The following is a 22,396-nucleotide window of genomic DNA, read 5'->3' as shown; positions in this document are numbered from 1 at the left end:
CGCCCGAATGCCTCAGTGGCATCAAACATTTCTGACACCTACTATTCCTCCCTGCAACCGCTTATATAATTCCGTACCAGTGTATTAGACGTGAGCAGAATCTTTGTGGCAAAATATTCTGGATTTATTCACAGAGAGCGTGATCACAGTGAGTCGTCTCAGCAACGTGAGCTAAAGGCAAAAACATAGAAGAAAAATATTTGCATGGAAAATATGGTGGCAGGTTATGAAGCATCGCCACAGGGGCAGGACAGAATGGATGGTTAAATCATCAGATTTGATTTCTGTCAAACAGATAAGAGCAAAAGATTTTTTTCAAACAGTTTCAATGGTTCATATTAGCGCTACTCAATGTCCCTGGAAAAATCCTGCCCCTTTTTCAATTAATCAGGCAATTAACAAACCTTAACCTGGCTAGAAACAGTGAAGGATTGAAAAACTTTCTATGTTTTCTACTTTTTCAAGTTTCAACATAGAACTTATTTCCTCTAGAACGAACCAAAGAGTCATTACACGCTAGGTTTCTCAAACATTTTGCAGCCAGAGATGTAAAATAAATGTCACAGACATCTCTGAACATCAGAGCAAAATCATCTATTCATAAACGATTCAATTACAAACCTTCCACTAAATTACTTGCCTCTTTTTATTCCTGAAATTTCCACAAACTAATCATACATGTAGTTTATTGTAAAAACAAAACCATTTGGAGTTTTCCACCTGTGCCTGAATTTTTGTTGGGAACCAGCAAACCTGTTGTTCTCTAAACATGCCTACAACAATAGGTTTCCTTTTTTCCCCCCTCCAGGTAGCATTAACATTGTGAACAAAAGTGCAAATCACAAATCCCTTTCTGCAATGGCTGATTTTTGGACAGTCTACCTTACATAAGGAATAAAACATCACGAGGTGTGCTATTAGAGGAGAAAGTAATGATGAATATATTGAGGGTGTTGTGATGGCATTACTACCCTGATGCTGATCATTACATATACGATAACAGCAATGTTTTATTCTTCTTACACCAAAGTATTTTACTACTCCTAACCCTTTTTTTATTTATAAAAGAATAGCACATCATAACGTTTAATCCGGTTATAAATTGAATCACATTGAACATCTCTGCATCATGTTAAACTGAAGAACGTTCTTTGAGGTACAGCTTTACCTCAGACTGATACGAAGCACCGGAACTGGAAACTCCTTTCATAAACATTACATAAACATCTCCATTCGCTAAAACATGCTTTTCAAAGCCTGTTTACATGAAACATCTACCATACACTGATCAGGCATAACATTATGAGCAAGTGAATAAGACTGATGATCTCCTCATCATGGCACCTGTTAGTGGGTGGGATATATTAGGCATTTATTCCTCAAAGTTGATGTGTTAGAAGTAGGAAAAATGGACAAGCGTAAGGATTTGAGTGAGTTTGATTGTGATGGCTAGACGACTAGATCAGAGCATCTCCAAAACTGCAGCTCTTGTGGCGTGTTCCTGGTCTGCAGTGGTCAGGATCTATCAAAAGTGGTCAAAGGAAGGAACAGTGGTGAACAGGAGACAGGGTCATGGACAGCCAAGGCTCACTGATGCACGTGGGGAGCGAAGGCTGGCCCGTGTGATCCGATCCAACAGACGAGCTACTGTTGCTCAGATTGCTGAAGAAGTTAATGCTGGTTCTGATACAAAGGTGTCAGAATACACAGTGCATCACAGTTTGCTGGTATGGGCCTGCATAGCTACAGACCAGTCAAGGAGCCCATGCTGACCCCTGTGCACCAACAATGGGCACATTAGCATCAGAACTGGACCACTAAGCAATGGAAGAAGGTGGCCTGGTCTGATGAATCACGTTTTCTTTTACATCACGTGGATAGCCAGGTGCGTGTGCATCGATTATATGGGGAACACATGGCACCGGGATGCACTATGGGAAGAAGGCAAGCCGGCGGAAGCAGTGTCATGCTTTTCAACCTACAAAATTAAAAGCTGAGATCTGAACTTTCGACACCGGACGCAGGACTGATTTGGACATGAAGGCTAATCTAACCAACTGGTCACCTGTGTGATGAGGTGTAATGCTGCCTTAAAGATGATCTTTCAATAACTGACAGGTTTCGTTCCTGTTATAAATACAATATAAATCTTTTTCTATTATTAATTAACAAACACGTCACACTTTTTTATTCATTTATAGTTATGAGGACATCCCGAGACAAGGTACATCCTGGTATCAGAGCTATAAATAGTTCCCTCATTAAGTTAATAAAACAAAAAAAACCTCAGCCAAGTCACATTAAGACACTTTTCTGTATTCCTGTACTCACTCTTTATTTACAATGATGAAGACTTGTGCGAAGTCAAAGGGGAAAGGCCCAGGCACAGTCCTAGAGCACAGTCAATGATTGACAAGGCAGTAAGATTAGCAAGAAAGGGAGTGAGTGGCCATGAGTGAAGTCTTATGGTTATACAATGCACAAAGCATGTCTTTGTGACTATCGATCAGTTCAGGTGAGGCACCAGAAGGAGTGGTGGATAACACCCGAAAGTGGACTAAAGTTCACGTTTAAGCCCAATAAAATCCCTGTAGTGTGTTGTTTCTCATCTGGAAGAGAAACCTCAACTGATTTGGACACGGAGGCTAATCTAACCAACTGGTCACCTGTGTGATGAGGTGTAATGCCGCCTTAAAGATGATTTTTCAATAACTGACAGGTTTCGTTCCTGTTATAAATACGATATAAATCTTTTTGTATTATTAATTAACAAACACGTCACACTTTTTTATTCATTTATAGTTATGAGGACATCCCGAGACAAGGTACATCCTGGTATCAGAGCTATAAATAGTTCCCTCATTAAGTTAATTAAGTCTAATATAAGAACAAATTTATTCTTTGAATGTTACAAAGCAAGTGTTTTTATGCTTCTCCTCACAGAAAACTTATTTTATGTTTGTTTGTTATACATTTGTTTACGTGCAACTTCCGCCATTCAAGTGCCTGCGTTAACTGTTACCATGGAAACGACAGCGCGTTACAGCAAGCGAGTTTATATAAACCCTGCAACCGGAAGTGCTGTTAAAGAAAAATATTAAAATCTCCTGACCGGTCACATTTGAGTACTGACCGGCGCCCTTGTTGATCATGTTACTATATATACATATATATATAATAGCTTTATAGAATGATATACAAACAAACAACAAAGTAAATACAAATTGGATCATGTTTTAAGAATTCTGATGTGAATGTAAAGTGGGCGTGGTTAACAATGATAGCGCTAATGATATTATTATTATTATTATTACTATTATTATTATTAACAGATAATCAAATCACTGGCGTTTTTATGACAGGGGTTTTTAGAACGAAACGTCGTGAATGGTGACGAAGTTTTAAAAAACGCAAACGATTTCACGCGCAACAACCGGAGGCGCTTAAATCCGTGAATGCCGCGTGCCTTTGAAATACCCAGTTTGATCACCGGCTTGTGTCGTGGAGTAGTTAGCTATGGGCTAGCTAGCCAAAGTAGCTCCAACGCTCGTGCATCAACGTGCCCTCTGTGAGCCACTCTCAGTGATCAAAAAAAAAAAAACAGCAATCACGGCTTACCTCTATTTTATCGACGCTGCGCGCGCACCCGACCACCTTCATGCCCTGCTGGACGAGAGCGCGCGCGACAGCCGCTCCGATCCCGACCGAGGCTCCGGTCACGAGCGCCACTCTGCCTTTCCACCGCTCCATCGGAGAGCTGAGCCGAGCGGAGGATTTCTCCAGATTAGCGAGACGGAGTTTACTTCGCGACCGGCTATCAAAGCAAAGCTCGTGTCCCGTTAAAGTGAGTGGACCGTATCAGAGCCCAGAGTGATCCTCTCTCCCTCTCCGTATCTCCCAGTCAGAGGCGCCGATAAGCACGCCCCAATCCCTGGAGCTCAGGATTAAATATTACATGCCAAGCCAAAAAAAAGACAAGACTTGGGTTGGTGTCACCGCCCGCACTATTTTTTTTTGGTCTTAAGCGAGTTAAGCTGAGTTGGATATGCTTCAGTAGGAATAATAAATAATAAATATTTGGAGATGCTGTTCGATATATATATATATATATATATATATATATATATATATATATATATATATAAATAATGCCTTTAAGAAAATTTGGACAGATATTAAACCGTATAGAACATATATTTTCATAAGATTTATAGTCATTTTGAGTAGCTTTACAGCGCCATCTAGAGGCTGGTTAACATACTGTACAATTAAAATAGTTCAGTTATTTAAGAGAGTACGATTTATGTATTGCAACTGTAGCATCAAGGTTACAAAGAAGATAGAAAAGTAGATTTTTTACACACAAGAAATACATCATACGGTCAAAAAAAAAAATACGGACACCCAAGCATCACAGCCATATCCACTTTACATCCCTTTCCAGATTCACTCTTCCCTCTTTTCCTGTTATAATAAGCTCCACTCCAAGTTCTTCCACTACAACTATGAAGGTTGTCTTCATGGAGCTTGCTTTGAGCACCATCCTGCTGGCTTTCCGCTAAATTTTGTAGGGATTTGTGCTCGTTCGGTTACATGAGTATTAGTGAGATCAGGTACTGAAGTCAGATGGGGTGTCCCAATTGTGTTCAGTGAGGTTGAGGTCAGGGCTCTGGGCAGGATACTACCAAGTTTTTCCATTATAACTATGAAGGTTGTCTTCACGGCCCTTGCTTTGAGCACCATGCTGGAACAGAAAACTGTACCACTACAGCAAAGCAAGACAATTTCATTGAATTGTTTTCAACTTTGTGGTAAACCGTTTGGGGAACAGCTACATACGGGTGTGAGTGTCAGGTGGCCCATTGTTCATTAATTCCCTGTAATAACACACCCTGCTGTTTTTATTTCTTGCATAACCTCAGTATAGTACTGGCTAGCTACTTTAGACTTACTTTAAGTAATCTAATTATTCCAAGCAGAAAACACCACACATTTGTCTTAATGCATATTAATAAATATTCTTTATTATGTCAATTTTGCACTTTGCGCTCAACATCACACCCAAGCCTCCTTATAAATGGATGTTTCTCTCTTTCTTGCTCTCTGTAAAATCTTTATATTCAGATAATTTCATTTCTGTACACATTTATCGGTACAACGATTTGCCACTAAAATGAAGTGTCTCAGTCAGTGAGATGAACTGGGAAAATAGAGAGACATGAATAAACAATAAGACTAGAAAGACTACTGGTATCACTACAGTGACCGCCTGCAATCTTATCCACTTTCACTGTGACCTTAAGAACCCACGCCTAGAATCAGTACATCTAGAAAACAGCAAATAAATTCCACCTGAGTGTCAGTGAGGGATGAGGGAGAAAGGAGCAGAGAGGAATTTAAAGTGTGTTTAAAAAAAAAAAAAAAAAAAAAAAGAGAGAGAGAGAGAGAAAAGAGATGAAGACTGAAAAGATCAATAGAAGAGGATGTGACCATTTAACTATTCCCAACAAATAAATTTAAACTATAACAAACCAGACACAGCTCAAGAATTCATTCCGGTTTTGACCCCAACATTCATTTTCTTCCTCTTTTTTTTTTTTTTTTGTTCCTTCTGCAGCAGGGGTAATCGTGAGCATCTGTAAAAAAAAATCGTGTGTGTTTCGGTGTTTATTTTATTTGACACTAGTTGTAGCTAGCCAATCTCCTCTGCACACACTGGAGTGGCAGTATTTGGTGAATCGGTCCTTCAGGTGCTGTCTGTACTGGTCTCGTGTGCTGTAGAAAGACTTGTTCTCTTCTACAAACGACTGGATCTCATCCTGCGTCAGGCAGTTCTCTTCGTCCGATGACATTTCTGCCTCGTCCTGCTTGAACACACAAATTAGTCTGTTGTTACAACCATGTCTTATTTACACAAATACTGGAAGTGATTCGTGGTTATACCTTGAATCTGACTGGTCAGAAGATCCTGAATCTCTGACATTGCTTTATATTCTAATACATTAATTTTCTATAGTAACAGCTTACACAGGGACTCGTACCATATGTAAAATTGTTTTATGCATCATATACAAAAAGGGTGCTTCAGGCTTTAATGGCAGTTGCGCGCTTCCACCTGTTTTTTTGCAGGAGCTCAAAAAACTAAACAAGACCCTTGTAGCAAACACTTTCTGACCAATCAGAATCATTCAGCATTATAGTATTAAATAACTATAGCAACAGACATATATATATATATATATATATATATATATATATATATATATATATATATATATATATATATATATATATATATATATATATATATATATATATATATATATATATATATATAGTTTAATATCTAAGAACACATGCAAAGGTTGTCAAACAAAGAACTTTCAAGGTAAGATGATGTTTCTTTCGACTGCTCCCTGTTCTGGGTCGCCACAGCAGATCATCTGGTCCGCATATTTCATTTTGGCACAGGTTTTATGCCGGATGCCCTTCCTGACGCAACCCTCGCATTTTTAATCCAGGCTTGGGACCGGCACTGAGAGTTAACTCTTTAGTGGTTGGGTTAGCTCCATGCCTAGGAATCGGCAAGCGGAGCGCAGGATCCTGCCGCTGGACCACCAGAAGGCTCGAATATGCATCAATTAAAAGACGAACACCCTAGCTAACGTTAACCTAAAACTATATTGACGTTGCTGTCTCTCGGTACTGCTGAATGTTACGAGAAATGCGAGATTCTCACTATTTCAGAAGGGAAATAGTATTGAGTGCAAGTAGCCCATTATTTTGAAGATAGTCTGTTTAGGGAAGTTTATTTAACATTTATAGAAGGAGCCTCCAGTAGCGGAGCTTTAAAACAGTCAGTCAGAGGTAAAGCTTCAAATGCTGAGGGGAGAGGCTTAAGGATAAGAGTTTCTCGGTAACTCTACAAGCTGCACTGTTTTTCTTACTTCAAGAGAAGTTGGTGAGTGACTGGATGTTTATAGCTGCTATAACATAAGTGATAACAGGAAACAGGTTGCTGATTGACATTTATGTAACTACAAACAGCTGTAACAACTGTAATCGTGAACAAACTGCTAGGGTCTGGGGCATGCTGTTCATGGAAAATTGTGTTCATAGAACTTGCTTAGTTTCAGGTTGCATCACAGCTCCTTCCTGAGTTATATTACTTAAGAATCCTGTGCAACTATAATAGAAAAACAAATATTTACATCTAAGCTAATCTACATATATAGTAACATTTGGTTTTGATGTTGCAGATCAATCTTTTTCTTGTATTTAATTACGGAGACAAATCATTTATCTAGCATTCTTGGCAGTTTATATAAACAGGTGTGTGTGCGAAATCGGACAGAACCATTCATGTCTCACAAATGTGTTGAATTTTATGTATTTTTAAAAAGGCACAGTCCACTCACCAGCAGCTCCATGAGACTTTTGGTCGTACAGTGCCCCTGCGTGCAAGCATCTGGAGTCTGATGGTTCAGGCCACCAGTTAACTGTTGCTTAGCCCAGGGCAGCTGCAAGCCAGCACTGAAGAACGAGCCGCAGCACAGCTTTGCGCAAGTCGTCTGTTTGCTCTGGCAGTTGTGTGGGGAAGAGGCAGAGGGATTGTGGGTGTTTTCTGAGCCAGACAAGCTGCTTGGATCTCCTGTCTGGCTGCTGTCTGAAACGCAAACGTCTGCTTGGGAACCATGCTGAAATAAAGTAAAGAGCATGCAGAATAAATTTGTGCTTTATTAATTTTCTATAAAACATTTTGTGGCAAGACATCGGTGCCTTCTACACCTCTGGAACATTCGACACATCAGTTTAAATAATTTTAACGTCCTTATTAGATTTGCGGTATATTAGTTTGTGCAGCACAAGGTTGTTAAGACTTGGCCCAGTGTAACTCACATGTTCGTTTGCATTTAGCAAGCCCCTGTTCTTCCTTTTTTTCTTCTTGTTCTTTCCTGTGTCATGCTCTTCACAGTTTGCCCAACACTCCACACAGCTGTCCACACCATCCTCCTCTTTGTCCTCTAAGCAGTGGTGACTACATGAGTATTCGGCTGCAGAGACAAGAAGGAAATCCTCAAGATTACTCATTACTAATTTAAGTCATCATCATCATCATATAATCTGGTAATATAATTTCATCATGCAAACTAAAAATCGCTTTATGAAATTTCATGTACACCATTGCAGTACTTTAGACCAGAGGGTTTGAGGGTATATTATGATAACATGCTTTAGAATCAGTTTACATTTGGCAGTTTTTGTATAGAAGGTGCTGCTTTTCTTACTAATAAGGGAATTAGCCACTCGCACAATACCTCTCGTACGATCACAGCCTTATACACATCAAATAGCAAAACATCAGACAAATTTTATGAACTGTTTATTCAGCTATCTAGCAACAGTACACAGAAGCTGGTACCCGTTTCATCATGGTTACACATTCCCTCAGTGCAGGCCACGTCTGAGCCTTCCCTGGAACTCGTCTCGCTGCCTTCCATGCTGGAAGAATAGCCACAGTCGCTGCCATGACTATGAGATAGCAGACCTACACGCACATATAGGACAGTGCATTATGAGTCATCAACTCTCCACTATTTCCACAACAGTACCCTCGATTCTCCTTGTTTCTAAACATAGCAGATCTATATTTGACAAACAAGTACAAGAAAGTGTGAATGAGTCAGTATTTTCTAGAATTCTTCATTCTTAAACTGGATGTGCCCAAGGCTTCATGTGTAGGATGTTAATATTCCTCTGAACAAACATTGTGTTAAAGACTTCAAACACACACCACACACCTATCAGGCATAACATTATGACCACCTGCATATTGTGTTGGTCCCCCTTTTGCTGCCAAAACAGCCCTGAACCATCATGCACTGTGTATTCTGACAGCTTTCTATCAGAACCAGCATTAACTTCAACAATTTGAGCAACAGTAGCTCGTCTGTTGGATCGGATCACACGGGCCAGCCTTCGCTCCCCATGTGCATCAATGAGCCTTGGCCGCCCATGACCCTGTTGCCGATTCACCACTGTTCCTTCCTTGGACCACTTTTGATAGATACTGACCACTGCAGACCGGGAACACCCCACAAGAGCTGCAGTTTTGGAGATGCTCTGATCCAGTCGTCTAGCCATCACAATTTGTCTCTTCGTCAAACTCGCTCAAATCCTTACGCTTGTCCATTTTTCCTGCTTCTAACATCAACTTTGAGGACAAAATGTTCACTTGCTGTATATAATATATCCCACCCACTAACAGGTGCCATGATGAGATCATCAGTCTTATTTACTTGCTCATAATGTTATGCCTGATTGGTGTATATGGCAGTGAAATAATGTATTCTGCCCCCTATGTAGTGCACTATATCAATTATCAATTGTGAATCATTCATAACGACTATTGATCAAACATTTCACTGAAGTCTATTTTTGGTATGCATGCATGAAAAAGTCACGCATTAGTTGAACTAAAATAAGCTAACCAAGCAAAAAGAAATCCCCCGTCAGATAAAACAATAAAAACACACTTACTTTCACAGAACTGGTAAGAAAAAAGGTGCATAAAATGTTACCGTTTTTGCTTTTAGGTGAGCCCAAGATGGTTGAAGCAGGACAGCTGCAGGAGGAACTCTCAATAGGAACTATGGACTCCACACATACTCCAGACTCCTCCCTGTTGCCACATGAGTTACAGCTAGTGCTCTCTGAATCGTCTAAACCCTAGAGAAGAGAAGCTTGTGTGTAAGGTTGTGTAATAATTTCACAAGTTTACAAACACCATTTTAAATTTCGAGTCCCATCAGCTCAAAGCAGCCAGTCACAAATTAAATTTATAAATAAAAAGAACGACACAGAAATAGGAGACGTTCCGAAAAAGAAAGTCTGCCTTTTACCTCTCCCAAGCTCTCATCTTGGTACCCCTTGGCCTCTTGCTCAGACATGTCAAAGCCACACTTGTTTTTGCGTCTGTTCTTGCGTTTCTGTCTCTTTTTTTCTTGCTTAAGCTCTTTTGCTCGCTCCTCTTCTGACAGTTCTTCACAGAGTTGTTCCAGTCGGCTGATTCCCTGCACCTTTTCTACTGCCATCTATAAAGGAGAAATAGATCGAGTTTCCAGCTTCTACCTTGTAGTCACTACACTTTCGGTCCATTTTATTCAATACAGGTGCTTTCGATAAATTACACAGATGTCTAACTAGACCGTTATATTGAACACCAGACATCCATCATTTGGGTGGTGAATCATGTTCAGCCCAGCAGTGATGCTGACATGGTTTTGTGCTTCCTGCTAGAATGAGTGCATCAATGAAATTACATGTCAAGCAATGTCATTAGTCCATAATTTTAACGCCAACCCTGCAGCATCTCACTCACACTCTACCATGTCAAGACCACTGAAGCAGGACGCAAAACTACCTATACGAAATTCAGAAATCATCATACCTCAAAGCTTTTGCGTAATGCATCGATACAGAGGTAGAAGAGTATCTGCCACGTCTGCTCTTCAGCCCGTAGCTTTTGCCAGATCCGGTGTAGTCGCTCATACAGATGGATCCCCAGACACGTCAAGACTTCTTCCTGCGCTATGTCGATGGTCTTAGCATGCCTCTCTCTGCGCCTGGACATAATCATAATCCTTAAGTCTGTGTAGAATCCAGCACTTACGTTTTACTTAAGGCACCCTGACAAAAGCAATATAAACAAGATGATTCTGTACTAAAACTTTAAAACCAAACCAAAGTTGCTTTAAGCTACCTCAGAAATCCTGTAATTCACAATCGGAGCCGTGTTGTGTGAATTAGTCTCAGGGATACTGAGCTCTATAGAAATCTTCTCTTTAGTGGATTTAGCTACCCCTGTTTTGCTGTATGGTGACTGATTGCTTAACATTGTCGGAAAGAGGTGTATAATAACAAAAAAAAATTCAGGTGTACTTTTTCCACTGGAGGGACTTTGGAGCTATGGTTATCTCTGCAATACTTTCATACTATAATAATTTTTAGTGAAAATATATAAAAGCCAAATTAAAAATCACATTAGACTCACTCGTATCCCCCAGCAAACTCTGGCTCGGCACGGCCCAGCAGGTGAGCGATGAAATCGGTCTCGCAACACACGTGGATGTGGCGCTCGTGTGGGCAGCAGCGCAGGCCCTCGTAGAGCGCAGCGGAGTAGCCCTTCTCTTTACTGCAGTCCAACTCACCCACAAGGATGTTGTAGGCCCTCAGGACCTTGTTTTTACAGTCTGTACAGAACCTGACAACCACAGAGAAAAGAAAGGCAAAAATTAATAAGATGTAACAGTTATGATCTAATAAGTACAATTCATGCCATTTATATGGTTTTTTTTAGCTAAACACAAAATATGATTTAATAATAAAAATCCAATTAGTCTGAAAACATTATAGTGTCAATTGTACTGTGCTCAGTGACTTAAGCTGGTCATAAAATGCCGTGCTGGACATTCATCTGAATTTACTTTAATTTCGTGTTGATTTGTATGTTACATATTACAAAACTTGGCGAATAATATCTAGTGAACCTGTAATTAATACACAAGGGTACGTCCATCAGGTGCAAAAATAAATGTATATCCATCATGTGTGGATATAAAGAATCTGCTCATAAAGCATGCATAAGGGCCATAAAACGGTGTTTAAAAGCAGGCCATCATTACAAAAACATCAGAGACATTCCAAGCATGGATACAGCAGGTTTACCTGTGTTTACGCAAGTATGTCTCCAGCGTCGCCAGTAAACAAGCGCTGTCGATCAGAACCACCTCGTCCCGGCACTCCTGAGACATCAGCTCCCATACATCCATCCAGCTCCCTCTGCAACACAGTCGCCACAGTCACCAAACACGCAAAACTGTCTCCAAGACTACTAAAACAGCTAATGACCAGGCGCATCCTGCTCACCTCTTTTACATGGCTAAAATCAAACACTTCCTTATTTTAATAGGTGACATGACATCAGGATTAAAATGTCTTTATACAAGCTAATCCAAGGTCATAACCCTGACAGAAACATGTCAGACAACATGGCGTTTATCCGTACACAGCATTCTTGCTGTTGCTTAGTAACAGTGTTGCTGCTGGACGTAGGAGCTGGTCTGCCTCCCCGCAGGAGGTCCAAAAGGAGAAAAAACAAATCCTACACCTGACCTCTTTACTCAATGCTGCAGCATTGTGTTTTTCTAGCACCAACTCCCTCTCTCTCTCTCTGCAGTCTCCTCTCTACAGCATCATGAGCATGTCACAGGACATGGCACAGCAATCAGCTAGCATTACATGAAGGCGTTTAAACCCGCAAGCATCTACAATTACAGAACCAAAACAATGTTCTCAGGTCAGAAAACTTGGCGAGAATTAACTTACCCCAAGGGTTTGGGCTTGTGTGTGTCTAAAGAATGCAACTGACAGCGCTTGTTCTTTTTGCTTTTGGGAATGGAATCGATCACATCATTTAACTTTGACCTGCGGAAGAAAAATTATAAATCAATTATTGGTACAAAGACTAAACACTCAGAAAGTTTAATGTTCTATTATTACACACAAAATAAAATGCTTAGAGATGTGATATTATAGGAAAATAAAACAACCCCAAACAGCATGGTGTCGAATTGAGAAAGGAAAAAAAAAAAAAAACAGCAATAGAAGTATATGGTGTATTCTTTCAGCCAAGATATACAATACTGTGTGACAAAATGTGACATCGCAAGCTTTATTTATTTATTTACTTTCTAGTCAAAGGATTTCAATGATCAAAATGCAGTATGTGTGTGGTGGTGATTCTCTCATACCCGTGGACGTAGAAGAGTGTGTAGAGTTTAAGGGGGTCTGCCAGGCAGGCTCTGGTGATGGACAGCACACCAGCTGAACCCACAGTCAGTGGCTCCAGGGCAAAGTAGCCCGAGTCTGTGAGCTGAGCGAAAAGGCGTTCGACGCTGCGTCTGCAGCCCACGCATGGCACCAGCTGGGAGAGTGCGCTGAACACCTCACGTGACATCACCATCAGGGCCATACTCAGGTCCTGCTGCTTCAACATGCTGTGACGCTGCAAGAAGGAAGCATCCGATACGGTCGTCGCTTTCCATACACATTGTGTGAAAGTTTTCCCCAGAAAAAAAACTATACAATATTTTAAAGCTTATATTAAATATTACTACAATATCATTCTCACTATCACGTGGCACTGCCAGGCTTAGCAACATTCTTACGTAATAGCCTTACCTCGATAAACGGCTTAATTTGTGAACTATTGGTCTGATGACTGTCAAAGTGCAATACAGTGCGAGGAAACTCCATCACCATCTGGATAGGAGAGAAGCATTTAAATGATAGAGATAAATGATCATGATAATACATGCCATGTCTTTGACGTCAGGTGTACGCGGTGCGTTTCTACTGTACAAGTCAAGACGTGTGGAACAGCACGCTTTGACGCTGTACACGCTAGAAAAGTGTGGCAGGAAACTAATACGAAACCGCTTTACCTTTGTTCTTAAATGCTTTTAAGCCGGGGTCCCCAAACTTCTTTCTGCGAGGGACACAATTTTTCCTTTCTTTAACAGGGGCCGGGTCGGTCTGTACCAGAAAATTACATGGGGCGGAATGACTACTAGTATTACTGTATGATTTTAAATGGATTTATTATGCCTCCTAGTTTATTATTTTGTTATGCGCCGTACAGCTACTAAACTTTGGAATAGCCTTCCTGACAATGTTCGGGGCTCAGACAGTTTCCCAGTTTAAACGTAGACTAAAGACTTCTCTCTTCAGCCTGGCATACATTTAACACATCCCATAACCTTGTACTCCAGTATATCTGATTAAATGCACATTATCATCTAGTGCTGCTTATATTATGAACAGCAGCTATGCTAATTCTGTTCCATTGTTTCCCTTCTTCTACCCATCCCGAGGAATACAGAGACTGTGCCGGCTCCAGTGGCATCCAGAGATGGTCCAGCTCCAGACGACAACAACCTCCTTATTAATTTACATAACATTCTACACATGCTGTATCTCACAACTGACTACACGTAAATGCACAATATAATCACACTCTCCGGTGTCACCCAAATGAGGATGGGTTCCCTTTTGAGTCTGGTTCCTCTCAAGGTTTCTTCCTCATACCATCTAAGGGAGTATTTCCTTGCCACAGTCACCTTAGTCACCTCAGGCTTGCTCACTTGGGATAACATCTAGGCCTGTTTGTCTGTTTATATGTTTGTTGTTTTCTTATGTTGTTTCTTATGTAAAGCTGCTTTGAGACAATGCTCTTCGTTAAAAGCACTATACAAATAAAATTGAATTGAACTGAACTTTAAGAGATATTAAAAGAGCATTATTACTATCTTAATGACATTTAATCATATTCAGTGCTGTTGAAATCTGTTTGTTCATGATGGTACATTATGTTGAATGTACCATTCTGTCTGTACGTGAATTCAACAAATAATTAGGCTAATGTTAATAACTAAGGGAGATTTTAGTTTGAAAGCCAACTTTTATTATCAAATACAGATATGATATAAGCAAAACATATATTTAACATTAAATTTTCAAATTATGTCTCTGGCATTGTTCAGAGGGCCGGTTTGCATTTGGTCCGCGGGCTTTTAAGTCTTAGGATTATATCCAGCCTGAGGTAACCGCCATGCAGTTTCAAGTACACTTTATAGTTGCATTTAACAGAGATTTTTTTTTTTACCTCAAAAACTTCCTCCATGACTACATAGTTACCATGTAACCTATACACAGACTAAAAACTTGCAACACTTGATTCAGCAACCATCTTTTGCATAAAACAACTGGACACAAGGAACACAGCCAGACTGTAGTCAAGTGCAAGACCTGTTTTACATGTTACTCATGATACAGCAATCAGATTTCCAGAGAAGGATTTGAATAGAGGTTGCTAAAAATCTAATCAGGACATGTTCCATATGCAAGGTGCATGATATGGTCATGGTATCAGTCCGGAATTTGCACACTGAATTGTAGGACAAGGAAATGCTGCGTCTAGTTATATTCTGAACCTTTCTATAGTCCATCAGGTCAGCTCTACTACAAACAAAAACAGAAACGATCATCTTACCGTGAGGGAGTCATCAATGTACAAGGGAATTTGTCTCGCGAGGAAACGGTAGTCCTCTTCACCGTCTCTGCAAACAGCTACCAGACGCGCCATATCTTCTCCGAGCTACTGTTGATAAAGCGCTGCCTGTGGAAAGAACATAACAGGTCAAAAAGCGTATTCGTATTTAAGGATATTAAGGCTACATCTACACTAATTCGGATAAATTTGAAAACGCCGTTTTCATCTAAAAACGCACCGTGTCTACATTATCGTATAATGTCTGAAAACGCTCATGTCCGAGATGCCTCGACCTTTGCACTTTTAAACAAAAAAGTATTAGTGTGGACATGGCCTAAGGATCAAGACATCTTTATTCTGGTTAAATATTTCAATGTAGATGATTGGTGGCAATTATTTAAGGATTTCATTCTTACGTGACAGAGATTTTTAGCAATTAAATGCTTTGTGAATTGGGCTGCAAAATATAAAACGTCATCATCTCAGGGAGTTTTTCCCCCTTTGCCGCCATCGCCTCAGGCTTGCTCATTAGAGATAAAATAGGAATACAAATCGTAACATAACTAACATTTTTCTCTGTATATTTCTATGTCTGTAAAGCTGCTTTGAGACAATGTCCATTGTTAGAAAGCGCTATACAAATAAATTGAATTGAGATTAGAATTGAATCAAATTGACTGTCCCCCAAACCCCATAACACCACATTATATTTTTAAGAAAAATAACCCACACTAACATGTACTGGAAGGCTGCAATATTTTCTTTGCTAAGGCAGAGGCTGTTAAAGTGGGTCCAAATCATTATATTTATTATAATCAAGATAACTCTTATGGCTATTAACATGAATGGGTTTCATCTAAGTCAGAAAGCTGAAGATGATGAAGATGATGGTGTGTCGGTGGAAAGTTCTGGATCAGAAAGCTCTGTGGTTCTGGTAAATAAAGAAAATCTCACAGCACACATTTCAATGTTGTTCATGAAATAAACCTGAACTGAGGACGTCTGCTGAATTTATTTTACCGTCACTGTCTACAAAAGATCTATGAGCTCTTGTAATAGAGATTATTATTCGAGCTCGTTTGGAGATGAATCACAAAACAGCGAGAGAAAGCTAGCCAGCTAGCTAACAGCTGGTGACGCCCTGTAGCACACCAAAATACAGCGTTTTAACAATTAACAACCAGCTACAGCAATAACAACCAAAGTGATTATCGAGATAACGTCAAGAATACAAACCATTTAGATATAGAAAAAAAATTAAAGCTTATCTCGAGAGGTCATCTCAGCTGCAAAACAGCTAGCTACTTAACCTGCTAACTACGTGGCTAGCAATCTTAGCAAAGCTGTCCAAACATTTCCAAACAAGCCACGCGCTCAAACGCGTGATAAACTTCTTGTTTGTTTGTTTTTTTCGTTAAACTGAATAGAAATGACTTTTTTTTCCCAGCAACAGCTATTTATTTTGTTTTGCTAAACAGTTAAAGCCGACTTTAACTCGGTTACACTACGACTTTGACAGGCAGTTAGCGTGCTAACGAGCTAGTTAATAGCCAACGACTAGCTAGCAGGACACGGAGGCTGGTCAGGTATGCAGGCTGTGTGTAAAGGATAATCCTGACGTGTGAGGAAAATAAAAACAGTTGCATTCAAAAGGACAGAGGGACACTCAATGCATCGTCCAGCTAATTGCTGGCTAGCTAGCTAGCAAGCTTAAGGTTACTTAATGGAGCATGCTAACAAAGCTAGGCTAGTGGTGACAGCTTAGCTCTACTAAGCTTGCAGCTCCAAGTGAACACGGCTGCTTTCGAAATAGGAATATTCTACTACAAAACGCCAAGACATGACTATAAATTCTTATATTAATAAAACACACAGTTAAATAGGGGAAAAAATTGCTAGTAGCTAAGTTTCTGCTCGCTACCTTTGACACAGCTCGAGGACCCGCAACGGAGCGCCTTGACAACCCTGAGCGCTTCCCCGCAGGAAGTGTGCACCTTATCCGCCGGAGTTTAACACCAGTGCTAACATTCCCTACAGTCTTATAATGACCACGATGCTGCAAACAATAAACCAATGCACTAAAACTAATCACACTTACCGATATCAAAAGTTGCCTTTTCTTTTACACTAAAAACAAACAAAACAAGTGCGACACAGAAGCGTATGTGGCCACCGATTTCCCCCCCCCTAATAACCCTTGCCCCCGTGATGACGTAATAACTAATCCCGGTCTCCTAAAGATACAGGACTCACTATTGGGTCAAGACTTAAATTGTGCATAGAGGTGAATTGGATCTTTTTTTTTTTTTATTGGCAGTGTGATCATACTAAAATAAAAAACTATTTGTCAAGAACTTTGAGCTGTATTTTAAAGACTTTTTGTTTGGATTGTGCATTTTCTTTCTCTGTCACAATTCGTTTTATTAGCAAAATATTTCATTCACAAATGTAAGGTATTAAAAGTCACCCCCCCCTCCCTTTTTTGCCCCCTCTCACTTTCATAAACATATTAGAACTCATATTGACTCTTTGTCCACTTCTTGTAACAGGAAAGCTGCCAAAACAAAGAATATATATGCTCCCAATTTAATGTTTTTATGTAATTATTTATTTTATTTTATTAATTTATTATTTATTTATTTGTTTTGTTTATTGTCACAGAATGCTGTGAAGTTTTTGTCTATACCTGTACCCCTGTTTGTTTGTTTTTTCTTGGTTTCTGTCATGTTAACAAAATTATTAAATAAATAAATAAATAAATAAATAAATAAATAAATAAATAAATAAATAAATAAAAGAAATACAGGACTTGTGTTTTTATTTATTTGTTTATTTATTTGGTCTTTAATGTACAGTTATAACATAACATGAGCAGTGAGAGGTGAAGTGAATAACACTGATGATCTCCTCATCATGGCACCTGTTAGTGGGTGGGATATATTAGGTAGCAAGTGAACATTTTCTCCTCAAAGTTGATGTGTTAGTAGCAGGAAAAATGGACAAGCGTAAGGATTTGAGCGAGTTTGACGAAGGGCCAAATTGTGACAGCTAGACGACTGGATCAGAGCGTCTCCAAAACTGCAGCTCTTGTGGGGTGTTCCTGGTCTGCAGTGGTCATTACAAGCAAAGACCTCTTTATCTTTTACAGCTCCAAGTTTCCAGGTTCAATGCTGAGCTCAGGTTTCAGTCTGCGTGGGTTTTTTCCAACATCCCAATAAACAAGTCAGTAAATATACTGGTTTAAACGCTTATCACGCCACACTGGATTAAATTTACACAGTGTCCTGGGCACATTGTTTTTATTTTTCAAATTTATACAATTAGGGACTAGTAAGAGGATGAATACAGAAGGCATGCAACTCACTCCCACACACAAATGTTTGCACATATTGTAAGAGATTAATTCTATTTAAAAAACATCCAAAACCTTTACATGATCTTAAATAGAATTAATAGATGGATGGATGGTTTGATATTCGAGGCTCTTATGTTTATTCAAACTATCCATCCTTCTATTAATTTTCTTTAAGATCATGTAACAAATTTGGATGTTTGTAGGTGAATGGATGGTTTGATTGATCGATGCTCTTATGTTTATCCATTTAGCCACCTTTTTTTGGGGTGTGATGGTCCTTACTCATTAGTTAGTTAGTTATTTACTGAATGCATGTTTAATTTAAGCTACAAATTGTAATATTTCGATGGGGGGTGTTTGGTTGTTAGCACGATTGCCCCATGCTGCTGATATTTTGGCACCCCATCCATGGTGTCCCCCATCTTGTGGTAAGTGGTAATGGTGGGAACACCAACTATTTGATCCTCAGTTACATGTGTAAAACTTTACATGTTCTTGGCAACCTTATGTCATATCTTTATTGTGTGTTATCTAACATGTTGTATCTTAGGGAAGTCTGATGTGTGAATTCACACAGCAACAGAAACCAAGTGGGCAGAGCTGTGGTCAGTACAAAAATGGAGGAGCTACCAAAGTAGCAATAACCCTAACCAGAGTAATAATAGCAATGTTTACATGTCTGCATTGTATGAGTTCATTTTCAGTGTTTTATTTATCACATATCAGCTTGGTCATGATTACAACTTACAATATTGTTCAAATATCATCTTCACAGCAGTGATTATTCAAAACTGATTCAAGCAAGGGGAAAATTACCAAAATTTAATTGTAAAATCATTTACATGTAAAATGAATATAATTAAACTGTTCATGAACATGTAAGAGAGCAAAACACAAACAGCAAAGAAGTCGTTGCTTTTCAGAGTGTCTACGAGTACGTTGGTTAATCCAGTCATTACATTCGCCAGCAGGAAGAACAACAACTGATTCCTGTTCACAGACTGGATCAAACACAAAGCGTCCAGTTTGTTCCTTATTTTCCGTTCCGTATCCGAACGTCGACTGGGATTCCAGGAGGTTGACACAGCTGAGAAATTGGACACCATTTTGGCAAAAAGCAATGCGATATCTGCTATCCCCAAACAGGAAAGAAAAAACAGGGACTGTGCTATGGTCCATAAACAGAATGGCAGGTTGGCCATGCGACGTGAAACTGGCTCTATGTGCATTTGACAGGCATGTAAAGCAACCCAGAGTCCAAAGCTTCCCAGGAGGAGATTCCGGATAACTCGTATCCAGTCCTTGACCTGAGTTCTAGTCTTCATTAGATAGACACCGACCTGAACTCCAGCCATGTAGACAGCGATGTAACCCACTACAGAGAATATTCCTTCCTTATTGGCTTCTACAAAGCTTCTGCGCTCAGAGTTCTGAGTGAGAAATGATTTCAGATCAGTTGTCTCTAAGACGGCTTGGTAAGCTCCACTGATCAGCAATGACAAGAGCCAGGAGGCACTGACGGGAAATATGGCGAGGATAGCCGAAGCCACCACTCTCACGATGGCTAAAGTGAAAAAGAAGTTCCAGTGCAGGCCGTATTCAGTGACGTGTTCGTGATAGCCTGTGGATTTCACACTCGCCAGCCTCGCAAACCCGAGCACGACCAGGGGCCAGACGGAGAAAAGCTGCTTCGCCAAATAGCTCAGTTTTGAACCCTGTACTTTCTTCCCTCTAGCCTCAGGACACACCATTGCATTCGCCATAACATAAGCTCCCACGCCGAAGTCCATAACACCTGTCCCATATGTCTCAGTTTTGGCATATCTCCTTGGAAAAACACTAAAATCCACAGCAAGGATGCTGATAGCTGTCTTGACATTGACCAGCACCCTGAATGCGGTCAAAAAAGGTACCACTTTGGATTCGACATGGCTGTGTTCAAAACTATCAATCATACTTCGATTACCAGTATGTTTTTTACTCTTTTTTGAGTACAAAATCGACACTGCACAAACATCAGTGACAGCTATGGCTATTATAACCCAATGAAGGATGTCGCTAAGGACAGTGCATGAGAGTACCAGCGGTGCTATGAGCAGAGTGAAATCTAAAAGCAGGTGAGCACTGCTGCTTAGTGGAAGAACGACTTTATTTAGGTGCAACACAAGCAAGACTAAGCCTCGGCTGAGAAGACAGAGAGGTGCGAGGAAGGATCCGAGAGACACTTCTGTCAGTGTTGTGCCATTGAGGTTGCTCACAAAGGCAACTTTTTCCATTTCAGCCATTGCCTAGAAAAAAAAGAAGCCATTATATGACATACTTCTTTGCATAATGCAGAAAAAAAATGTAACCAAATTAAACTGGATCAGGCATAACATTATGAGCACTGAGAAGCAAAGTGAATAACACTGATTAGCTCATCCTCACAGCACTTGTTAGTGGGTGGGGTATATTCTCAAAGCAGGAAAAATGGGGAAGAGTAAGGATTTGAGCGAGTTTGACAAGGGCCAAATTGTATTGGCTAGACGACTGGATCAGAGCATCTCCAAAACTGCAGCTCTTGTGGGGTGTTCTCGGTCTGCAGGGATAAGTATCTATCAAAAGTGGTCCAAAGAAGGAACAGTGGTGAACCAGAGACGGTCATGGGCGGTCAAGGCTCATTGATGCACGTGGGGAGTGAAGGCTGGCCCATGTGATCTGATCCAACAGATGAGCTACTGTTGCTCAAATTGCTGAAGAAGTTAATGCTGGTTCTGATAGAAAGGTGTCAGAACACACAGTGCATGACGGGTCAGGGATGTTTTTGGCAGCAAAAGGGGGACCAATACAATATTAGGTGGTCATAATGTTATGCCTGATTGGTGTACATTTCTTATAATGTTGGTAATTGTTAAAAGGTGAGCTGTAACCCTTTGTAAATTATGGTTGACATCCATCTAGCCATTTTCCAGCTTTTTAACCTGGAACCTGAAGCCTTTCCCAAGGGGTTCGTAATTCATCCATTAAAAATACTTATTTAGCAAAATGGATGAAGATGCAGACCTACCTTTGAGATTTCTATGAATACAAAAGGACTGGTCTTCTGTTTTTGACTATTTTCCTCCTTCACTAAGCTGCATGCATTTCATCCAATCATGATGAACTGGTCTGTCGGGTCAGGTCCAAGATAAATAACCTGCATATCGTACTAAAATGCATCATGATTATTGCTTTTTTTAATTACGCGCGTTCCTGGAACAAACAAACAAACAAACCAGGAGGTCATTAACTAAATATTTCCGTCTATTTGAATCAGTTCATTAAATTCGACTCGTTTCGGCATTTCCGCATGTTTCCTGTCTGTGTCTATTGGGGCGTTCCTGAGTACTACGTCATACAACAGGCGGGGCTTGATATGACGTTTGTACTCGCCCCACTTCCAACCTGATTACATACACCAGGTAATTATTAAGACTTTCATGGACTTAATGAAGTTTGGATTAGAAGCTATTAGCTATTATTAGCAATTTAGTATTAAAAAATATGTATATTACTGTATTATATTATAATTATAATATTATAATATAATTATATTTGCAGTTTGCAGATTTTTTTAAATATTCAGTAATTACTTCTGCCATTACTTTTACACTATTACTACAGTACTATTGTAATGAATGTTTACAGTATGGATATAAGTATACTAGATTTATTTGTAATATGTGTCCATATTTTCATTCTTTTTATAAAATATACTGTTTGTGATTTTAATAAATCTATTGAGTTATCTATGTTAATTGTCTGTTCCTTTATTAATGATGATATTTATTAAATATTAACATACTAATGTACTTTAAAATTACTTATGCTTATTCTTGATTATTTTATTTGTTCTGAATGAACATTATATTATATTATATTATTATATTATTTATTCTGAATGTCTCACC

General features: G+C 39.6%; 3 protein-coding genes across 5 annotated transcripts in view; all 3 read right to left on the bottom strand.

The window, feature by feature from the left end:
* The window catches only part of dhrs11a (dehydrogenase/reductase 11a), a 30,914-nt gene extending 26,978 nt beyond the window's left edge, over positions 1-3,936 (bottom strand). Inside the window, exon 1 of the mRNA XM_058383933.1 lies at positions 3,619-3,936. Coding sequence (XP_058239916.1) covers positions 3,619-3,750 — 132 coding nt within the window. The 5' untranslated portion in view covers positions 3,751-3,936. The remainder of the gene's footprint in view (positions 1-3,618) is intronic.
* Positions 3,937-5,416: 1,480 nt separating this feature from the next.
* Positions 5,417-17,316, bottom strand: ggnbp2 (gametogenetin binding protein 2). Of its 3 annotated transcripts, none has more exons than XM_058383741.1 (14): positions 17,211-17,316; positions 15,113-15,238; positions 13,243-13,323; positions 12,813-13,066; positions 12,388-12,486; positions 11,728-11,841; positions 11,054-11,263; positions 10,451-10,625; positions 9,903-10,094; positions 9,582-9,729; positions 8,423-8,548; positions 7,900-8,054; positions 7,419-7,697; positions 5,417-5,867 (listed from the first exon to the last, which is right to left on the bottom strand). In XM_058383741.1, exons 2-14 carry the CDS (start codon positions 15,203-15,205, stop codon positions 5,673-5,675), a joined length of 2,121 nt encoding a protein of 706 aa, XP_058239724.1. In that variant the 5' UTR covers positions 15,206-15,238; positions 17,211-17,316; the 3' UTR covers positions 5,417-5,672. The 3 variants fall into 3 exon arrangements, with proteins under 3 accessions (XP_058239724.1, XP_058239723.1, XP_058239725.1); XM_058383740.1 differs by lacking the exon at positions 17,211-17,316 and adding an exon at positions 17,034-17,183; XM_058383742.1 differs by lacking the exon at positions 17,211-17,316 and adding an exon at positions 17,034-17,183 and having other exon boundaries at positions 5,417-5,864.
* A 1,844-nt stretch (positions 17,317-19,160) lies between these two features.
* Positions 19,161-21,817, bottom strand: pigw (phosphatidylinositol glycan anchor biosynthesis, class W). Its single transcript, XM_058382521.1, has 2 exons — positions 21,514-21,817; positions 19,161-20,755 (listed from the first exon to the last, which is right to left on the bottom strand). Exon 2 carries the CDS (start codon positions 20,750-20,752, stop codon positions 19,280-19,282), a length of 1,473 nt encoding a protein of 490 aa, XP_058238504.1. The 5' UTR covers positions 20,753-20,755; positions 21,514-21,817; the 3' UTR covers positions 19,161-19,279.
* Positions 21,818-22,396: the final 579 nt, after the last annotated feature.

The sequence above is a fragment of the Hemibagrus wyckioides genome, linkage group LG28 (genome assembly GCF_019097595.1).
Source record: "Hemibagrus wyckioides isolate EC202008001 linkage group LG28, SWU_Hwy_1.0, whole genome shotgun sequence".
NCBI lineage: Eukaryota > Metazoa > Chordata > Actinopteri > Siluriformes > Bagridae > Hemibagrus > Hemibagrus wyckioides.
Note: the sequence above shows the minus strand (reverse complement) of the source record. Positions and strands in the feature narration are given on the sequence as shown.